The following is a 9,482-nucleotide window of genomic DNA, read 5'->3' as shown; positions in this document are numbered from 1 at the left end:
TTAAAGTCTCTGCCTTTTTGGGGTTATCGGCAGAGTCTTTAAAAAACAACCAGACTTGGGAAGACCTAACAGTTGTACTGGCAACTTCCATTGTGTTGCTGTTACGGGGAACGGTCCCCTGCCTTCTGTCTGCGGCCACCACACTGCTTCTTCCTGCCTGTTGGGGTGCTCTGCCTCCCTCCCCCTGTGTGCTGCTGTCCTCGCTCTGCATGTCCTCCTGCCAGGTTGGGTCAGTTACTATATCATCCACCACCTCGTCTTCCACTTCCGCACCCTGATCCTCTTCCTGACTTTCTGGCAATTGTGTCTCATCATCGTCCACCTCTTGTGACACTTTCCCACCGTCGCCTTCGTGTGACCATGGCTGCTCAAATATTTGGGCATCGCTACATGCGATCTCCTCTTGCCCCGCTTCAAGTGGAGCGGGCGAGAGGCCCGAATCTATAAATGGAAAAGTGAACAGCCCTTCAGAGTGTCCAAATGTGGGATCAGTTGTCTCTGGGTACTCGGCATGATGGGAGGAAGGAGGATCAGGGTGAGGAATATGCAGTCCAGACTCATGGCTACTGAGACTTGACCGCGTGGAAGACAGGGTGGTGGTGGCTAAGTGACTGCAAGCATTATCCGCTATCCAACCAACAACCTTTTGACACTGCTCTGGGTTCAATAGTGGTGTACTGAGGTCCCCTAGAAATTGGGACAGGAAGGTCAGGCAAGAAGATGTGGGTGTTTGTTGTGGCACAATTTTGGCTTGGCCACGACCTTGTCCTCTGCATGCACCATTACCATCACGTCCAGTTCCCAGTCCCTTGCCACGTGCCTTGCCCATTTTAAATGGAGGGCAGTATCTTCCACGCTCACTACAAATGACTGAGTTTGGAGCGAACTTATATGTGATCCGTGTGATAGAGAAAACAGAGTTTTAAATACCTGGCCTGTAGGTAAGTAGTTTGAACAGCAAACAGGTGTGAATTGCTTCACTGACACACTAAAGGAAATTTTTAATGGAGGCCAGAAATGGCAGTATTTTCTGACAACATATATGTGATCCGTGCGTGATGTATTCATGTACTGATGATGGCTCTGGTGCAGTATGCATATACTGATGATGGTGGTCCTGGTGCTGTATTTATGTGCTGGAGATTTGCGCTCTAAGCAAGGCAAAGTTTTGTCCAAACTTATTTCTGTATTTGGCAGACATAAATAAAGAGCTTCACTTTTAATATTAAAAAGTGCATGAGTGCTATTTAAGCTTTATTGTAAAATGCCAGCCTCAGTCTAGAGGAAGTCATATGAAATATTTTTCTATGTTCACACATAATCAATTATACATGTGTTTGTGTGCCCATAAATTCCAAAATATATACAATATTAAATTATTTTAAAATGTACTGTAGCTACATATAGTCACTTAAAGATCTAAAAATCACAATCATGCTCACATGTACTGGGTTTTCCAGCATACAACCAGTTGATGGCAAACAAGAGACTAAAATGAACAATATTTGATTCCTTCATGTTAACTTCACAGTATATGACAAGTGCTAGAAAAATACATAGATTACAGAATGCACCACACATTACTCACAGAATAAAACGAATGGTTTATTAGACACGGCAAGTAGCTTAAAGTGGCACATGTGAGAATGTTCTTGGCGCAATGAGGCAACTTGCCATTGCTGGATGCTATAACAGATTGTCTTGACAGAGGCGGTTACTGGTCACTCTTGAGGTGAGCAAAGAGGCTGTCATGCAACAGTGTTGTCACTGTCATTGCAGGCATGTGGCTGTCACTATTACAGGGTATACTGGGGTCTGAGGCTGTCACTGGTATGTGACTATATTTGTGACTGTACTTGGGGTCCTATGGCAGAGGCTAAACATAATAATTGTAGAATTGAAAAAAAAAATCATAGAGTTGCTGGAACCCTTTTCCACAATGAGGATAACTGGAAATAGTAATAATAATAATAATCTGCTGACATTATAACGTATTTACCAAAAAAATGATTGAAAATTTGGCAAAAGGTTTGCTACCTTTAGTATAAGATCATATGATCAGAGGCATGTGTGTTAGAAAATATGAGGCATGCAAGGTTTGATTTGTGGGTTTGCGTTTCTATTTAAATTTCAAAAATGGAAATGAATAATTTATAATTCTGTTGCCATATGCTATCAAAAACCTGTTTTTTTTATTTCATAAATCAATTATACACATGAAAATAAAAAATGTTGTATTATATCTTATCAGAGAAATCCACTTCTTTATTTTCCTGAACTAATCATTCATTCTCAAAATTCTCAATTCGCTGGTAAAATCTGTCTTCAGTGGGTACAGATTTTGTCATTATTGAGATAGATGGTAGCTGGTGCTCATTACTAGTAGCATTATGTCTGTTGGCCTCCAGCTCCTTCCTCCATAGAATTTTAAAAGCATCATCTGCCATCTCCTATCTCAGTAATGAGAATATCTGTATTCACTGAATACAGATTTTATCCATGAACTGAGAATGAAGGATCAGTCCAGGAGGAGAACAAAGCCAATTTCTTAGATAAAAATATATTACAAAGTTGCTTATTTTCATATGTACTATTGATTTATGAAATAAAATTAAAACGACGGTTACACCTTTTACACCTAGAAGACCAAGCTATTTTTCATTTTTGCCCTTTCATTTTTCCCACTCCTTCTCCCAATTTTTTTTTATTTCCACGCTGGCTAAGCCATAGAAGGGTTTGTTTTTGCGGGACTTGTTGTACTTTGGAATGACACTATCAATTTTATCTTATGGTGTACTGAACAATGGGAAAAAAATCCAAGTGAAGTAAATTTGCAAAAAAAATATGCAATTTCACAATTGTTTTTTGGGTTTTGTTTTTTTCAGCATTTCTTCTGCAGTAAAAATGACCTGTAAATATGATTCTCCAGTTCAGTACTATTATATTGATGCCAAACTTGCATTTTTTTATTTAAGTGGTGAAAATCATTTCAGAAAATTTAAAAAAAATTTTTTTGCTTAAATTGTCATTTTCCAAAACCTAAAACATTTTTATTTTTTGGGTGATGGAGCTGTGTGAGGGCTTGTTTTTGTGTGGTGACCAGATGTTTTTATTGATGCTATTTTTGGGTAGATTTGATTGCTTCTTATTGAATTTTCTGAACAGTTGCGGCAACCAATTTGGGAATATCAACTTTTTTCTCTTTACAGTTTTTAGATTTAATTTTAGATGAATTTCAGATTGAAATACATCCGACTTTTCTGGACATGTTGATACCAAATATGTGTATTTTTATTTATTATTTTACATTTCTTTATTGTTAATTGTGGAAATTGGTGGTGATACGAATTTTTATATTTTTTAACATTTTTAAAAACTTTTTTCTTTACTTTTTTGATTTGTCAGTTTCCTTAAGGGACTTGAACCTGCAATTGTCTGATCACCTCTTTTATTTACAACAATACTGCATCGTTGCTGCATATAGTAAAAACCATTGTCTTCTATGACGCCCAGTCACAGGATGCACGCCACAGCAGAGATTACATGACAGTCACTGGGGTGTTCAGCTGGCCCCTGCCTGTCATAGTAACTCATTGACTCTTCGATCACGTTGCAAGTAAGTGGGTGGCCACCAGAACTAACATCGGATCGGGATGCTTAAATGCCACTGGCAGCAATTGACAGCGGCATTTCAAAGGTTAACAGCATCAATAGGCGGATGCGAGGCAGAGAAGCAAATGTCAATTATATAATATAGCCAACGTCTGACCTATGTGAAGTGGGTTCCGCTATAATAGATCATAGACTGAACATGAGTCAACAGTGTGATGCAGCAGCAAAAAAGGCAAATACAATTCTGGGATGTATTAACAGAAGCATACAGTCTAGATCACGTGAAGTCATTATCGGTCTTTACTCCTCTTTGGTCAGACCTCATCTGGAATACTGTGTACAGTTTTGGGCACCACATTTTAAAAAAGACATAGACAAACTGGAGCAAGTTCAGAGAAGAGCGACCAGAATGGTGACTGGTCTGCAAACCATGTCCTATGAGGAACGGTTGCAGGATTTGGGAATGTTTAGCTTGCAAAAAAGAAGACTGAGAGGAGACTTAATAGCTGTCTACAAATATGTCAAGGGCTGTCACATTGTAGAAGGATCATCTTTATTCTCATTTGCACAAGGAAAGACTAGAAGCAATGGGATGAAACTAAATGGGAGGAGACACAGATTAGATATTAGAAAAAACTTTTTGACAGTTAGGGTGATTAATGAGTGGAACAGGCTGCCACGAGAGGTGGTGAGTTCCCCTTCAATGGACGTCTTCAAACAGAGGCTGGACAGACATCTGTCTGAGATGATCTAGTGAATCCTGCTTTGAGCAGGGGGTTGGACCAGATGACCCAGGAGGTCCCTTCCAACTCTACCATTCTATGATTCTATGATTCTATGATTCTGAGCCTGCTCCAAAGTTCCTGACACACTCCATGACGGATTCCGTCAAGGGGCATTAAGTGGTTATACAAAAGTTACAGAGTTATTTATCGTTTATTATGGACACGGGATACATGTCCGTTATTATTATGGTCTGTTACTGACTAACCCTGCGTTACAAATCAGGGCACAAACACATCATTAAAAACTACACAATAGTATTTAATTCATAATTTTCTACAAATAATTACAAAAATAAAAAACGTCTTTTGATGCTAGAACACAATGAGGGGATTCCGCATTTCCTCATCTCAAGTTCTTCTTTTTTCCTCCTATTATACTGTCCTTCAATACTCTTTATACTGGGTATTTCCAGATCTTTATACAGCACATTCTATGACATTCGAAACACTTCCAAAAGGCTTGCAGCTCCATGCATACGATAGAAAATGCCAAATGGTAGGCTGATGTTAGTGATAATAGCCCATACTGTAGGTCCATAGAACTTCAACTCTAAATCATTCCTTAACTGTGGTCGAGCACCAAACGCAGGCAGCAACCAGAGCTTTGAGGGGAAAAAAAATGGAGATACGTAAGACAATAGTATGAGCATAATATTTTTACATAGGTAAATGTATTAAAATTGGCATCAATTCTTGATTTTTAGCAAAATGGCAGACATCCTCATCTAGGTCAATTTCCTTTCAGTAACGTATTCTGGAAAAAAATGCTATAAACATATTGCACTTTGGTGTATATAAAGGCAGATCATGTGGGTATAGGGCTCTTGCCCACCTCTGTCGTTCCCATTCTCTTTGCCACCGGGTGGCAAGAACTTGTGCATGACTATGTGGGGTTGCCGACTTAATTTCTTTTTTATGGATAGTATGTTCAAATATCATGGACACTGCCAACAACATTTTTGAGGACTAGCTATAAAACCTGAATAAATGACAGAGATTATAATTAGAGTTGAGTGAGTATGTTCTATTAACCCTTTCGCCGAGTATGCTCAGGCCGAGCTCCGAGTATTTATAGCTGCTCGGTGATAAGGTTAAATCACTCCCGTGTACATGATTTGCAACTGTTTGACAGCTTTATTACATGTGAGGAATGTGTAAGAAATAGACATTCCTCACATGTATTAAAACTGTCAAACAGTCGCAAATCATGCACACGGGAGCGATTTAACCTTATCACCGAGCAGCTATAAATACTCGGAGCTCGGCCCGCGCATACTCGGACAGAACATACTCGCTCAACCCTAATTATAATTAATACATGTCTACAGATATATACTAATATAAATTTATCTGCTTTTAATTAGAGATTAGCAAAGTTTTTGAAGTTCAAATTTGACAACTACACCAAATTTTTCCCAAAAAATTTAATTTGTGGTGAATCCGTTGGCTGCAAATTGAAAATACAGTTGCCCTGAAAAGAGATGTGTTATTATCTGTGTACTGCACTGTATCAAACCTTTGTCAAGCTGTTTAAAGCAAACACAACCTTATCAATGTCAAAGAGACCTCAACATATATGGCTATGGGAATCTGGTAACTGATGGTAACCATTAGCTTATTTATTAACATACTGCAATGTTGCACTTTTCATACTTTTTTAAATGGTTCCAAAATTATCCCTTTTTGGGGGCATATTTTTGCTGTTTCGGTATTTACACATTTGGTGTATATGGAAAAAAACGTGTTTTTTTGGCAAACAGTGGTCCAAAAATTATCAATTTTTCCCAAATAAAAAAAGGTTGGTTATTTGGAAATTTAAGAAACAATAGATTTTTAACAAACCTTCAAAAAAGTATCCCTTTTTGGGATCAGCAACAGGTTTGTTGTTTGGAACAACAATAAGTCATAGAAAAATTATCCATTTTTAGGGAGCAGCAACAGGCTTGATGTTTGGAAATTGAAGAAATAAGGGCTATTTTAAGAAGCTGTCCTAAAATGATCCCTTTTTGGGCGTTGCAACAGGATTCCTATTTGGAAAGTTAAGGACTCGGAGTAACAGCTTTTTAAAAAATGAGTGTTTTTTTCCAGTATCAATATGCAGGCATGACATCATTGATGGCACATTTGTATCTTCTGATAATATTAGTAGCTTATTTGAGGGACCTCATTAAGCGACATGCATCACTCATCGGCAGCCAACAATAAATTCCAACGTAACCCAAGCTGAATAATGCTGTCAATGCTTTATCATGAAGACATTCCAATTTTATTCCATTGCATTAAAACATTGCAAATCAGGCAGTGATCAAGCAGACTGTTCTGTCTTTGCAAGCCTGGAGTGCGTGGCTCACCACTTAACAGCAGTTGAAATGCCTAGCCATTCTTCTGGCCATGGCCACCACCCTCTTCAAGCAGGTATATTTTGTTTTAAAAAAGTTGTCACGACCACAATGGGACGTGCGCCATGCAGGAAGCATGAGTTACTTTGCCCAAATGTAGTGCAGCCACAATGTTCTGGGACTTGTCACTTATCACAGGGAGCAATCCAGAGTGAGATTGCTCTCTGATGCTTATAAGTTTTAAACCAGCTTGACAGCACTTACAGAGCTTTTCCCATGCACAAAGTACATTTTATTTAAAAAATGTTGGAATAAAAATAAGTTTCACAATTGAGTGTGTTAAATAAAATGTCCCTGTGCTGAGATAATCTTATAAATGTGCCCCTGCTGTGTACTGTGTAATGCCTGCTCCTAACCATGCAGGAACATGGTCTAAACATACCACATCTCCTAGGCAGCTGATTCTTTTTGTGAGGTATAGCACTAGCTGCTTGTTTTTGAACATTAAACATTTTTTTTAACACATCCGCTCTCTCTAATTCCTACCTCTAGATTTGCCCAGACTCCAAGTGCCACTACCACCTCGGCTGATAGAACCATCAACAAAGCTAGGTGTTTGAATTATGTCCTTTACCTACTCAACCCTCATTTTCATCCAAGGCCAAGCACAGACTGTTCATCCAATCCACTAACTCAACTAGAGAAAGTTGTTGTGGGGAAATATCTTCCTTAGACCCTGCAGTTCTGTAGCTTAAGAGACTGTGGGGCAGAAAACACACAGGTGTTGTTGATGGAATTAAAAGTCTGCAATCTAAAAGTTTAACTGTTACAATGGTGGAAGAGGACTAGGCAGAACACTGATTCAATCTGATGGTGTCACTGTCAGAGGTAGCATCATCCTGCTGTGACTGAGATGAGTTGTGTGTCATGTTGTCTGCCATATATTCCATAAAGCCCTTCGCTTTTTCCACACTAATACATTTGCAGGTAGCAAATCAGGACAATTGGTATTACTATTGCCCAGGCAGCCAGTGCTATTGCTGCTGCTTGTGGCTCTGATATTCTTATTGCCAGATGTTATAGTATGTTTTTTTTCCTCTTTTATGGTACCCTGTTTATTGCAATTGAACCTTTTTTTTTTTTCCTGTAAATTTTTTACTATGCTAGTATAAACTTTTGTCACTGTTTTAAAACCCAATTTCCCCTTCCCAAAATGACTGCACAAAAATGCTGTGTACATCTTAAAAAAAACAGCAGCGGAAATAGGCCGCATAGTTGGTATAGTGTCACAGTTACATTTTTGGATTTTTTTATAATTCTCTTTTGCATTTTTTAACAAAATTATTCTCTACAGCCAAAGGAGGAATAAACAAAAAATGCTAGGTATACGGCATGCCTAAAAAACAACCCTATGCGCATTCAAGGCCATGTGAGTATTCTCTGGCTGATGTCAAATTCTGCAATGTATAAAAGGGTGGTGGTTATATTAGGTGATTTGCACAAAGCAAATCACAAATTTTTCCATTTCACCAGAATTCAGCGAATTCCCAAAAACTGTACACAAATTCGATGAGCATCCAATTGATTCACGTATCTTTACTTTCAATATGTCCTTTTACCTACTTGAGCACCATCAGCCATCAAAAGAGCATGGAGGTTTAAATTTTTTACTATGATACTGAAAAATAGTATAAAGGTAATATATATATATATATATATATATATATATACAGCACAGACCAAAAGTTTGGACACACCTTCTGACTTAAAGATTTTTCTGTATTTTCATAACTATGAAAATTGTACATTCACACTGAAGGCATCAAAACTATGAACTAACACATGTGGAATTATATACTTAACAAAAAAGTGTGAAACAACTGAAAATATGTCTTATATTCTAGGATCTTCAAAGTAGCCACCTTTTGCATTGATGACTGCTTTGCACATTCTTGGCATTCTCTTGATGAGCTTCAAGAGGTAGTCACCGGAAATGGTCTTCCAACAATCTTGAAGGAGTTCCCAGAGATGCTTAGCACTTGTTGGCCCTTTTGCCTTCACTCTGCGGTCCAGCTCAACCCAAACCATCTCGATTGGGTTCAGGTCTGGTGACTGTGGAGGCCAGGTCATCTGGCGTAGCACCCCATCACTCTCCTTCTTGGTCAAATAGCCCTTACACAGCCTGGAGGTGTGTTTGGGGTCATTGTCCTGTTGAAAAATAAATGATGGTCCAACTAAACGCAATCCGGATGGAATAGCATGCTGCTGCAATATGCTGTGGTAGCCATGCTGGTTCAGTATGCCTTCAATTTTGAATAAATCCCTCACCAGCAAAGCACCCCCATCACACCTCCTCCTCCATGCTTCACGGTGGGAACCAGGCATGTAGAGTCCATCCGTTCACATTTTCTGCATCGCACAAAGACACGGTGGTTGGAACCAAAGATCTCAAATTTGGACTCATCAGACCAAAGCACAGATTTCCACTGGTCTAATGTCCATTCCTTGTGTTCTTTAGCCCAAACAAGTCTCTTCTGCTTGTTGCCTGTTCTTAGCAGTGGTTTCCTAGCAGCTATTTTACCATGAAGGCCTGCTGCACAAAGTCTCCTCTTAACAGTTGTTGAAGAGATGTGTCTGCTGCTAGAACTCTGTGTGGCATTGACCTGGTCTCTAATCTGAGCTGCTGTTAACCTGCGATTTCTGAGGCTGGTGACTCGGATAAACATCCTCAGAAGCAGAGGTGACT

The 9,482-nt window shown here is 39.0% G+C and overlaps 1 protein-coding gene across 2 annotated transcripts in view; it reads right to left on the bottom strand.

Annotated features, from left to right (window-relative positions):
* Nucleotides 1–1,323: 1,323 nt before the first annotated feature.
* Nucleotides 1,324–9,482, bottom strand: part of OTOP2 (otopetrin 2) — a 92,952-nt gene continuing 84,793 nt past the window's right edge. For both annotated transcript variants that reach the window (XM_073684066.1, XM_073684065.1), the window contains one exon: nt 1,324–4,999. In XM_073684066.1, the coding sequence (XP_073540167.1) occupies nt 4,829–4,999 (171 nt within the window). In that variant the 3' untranslated portion in view covers nt 1,324–4,828. The remainder of the gene's footprint in view (nt 5,000–9,482) is intronic.

This window comes from Phyllobates terribilis, unplaced genomic scaffold, assembly GCF_046119375.1.
Source record: "Phyllobates terribilis strain yellow unplaced genomic scaffold, ASM4611937v1 Scaffold_5__5_contigs__length_657084704, whole genome shotgun sequence".
In the NCBI taxonomy this organism is placed as follows: domain Eukaryota; kingdom Metazoa; phylum Chordata; class Amphibia; order Anura; family Dendrobatidae; genus Phyllobates; species Phyllobates terribilis.
The sequence above is the reverse complement of the archived record's forward strand: the minus strand, read 5'-3'. Positions and strand labels throughout refer to the sequence as shown.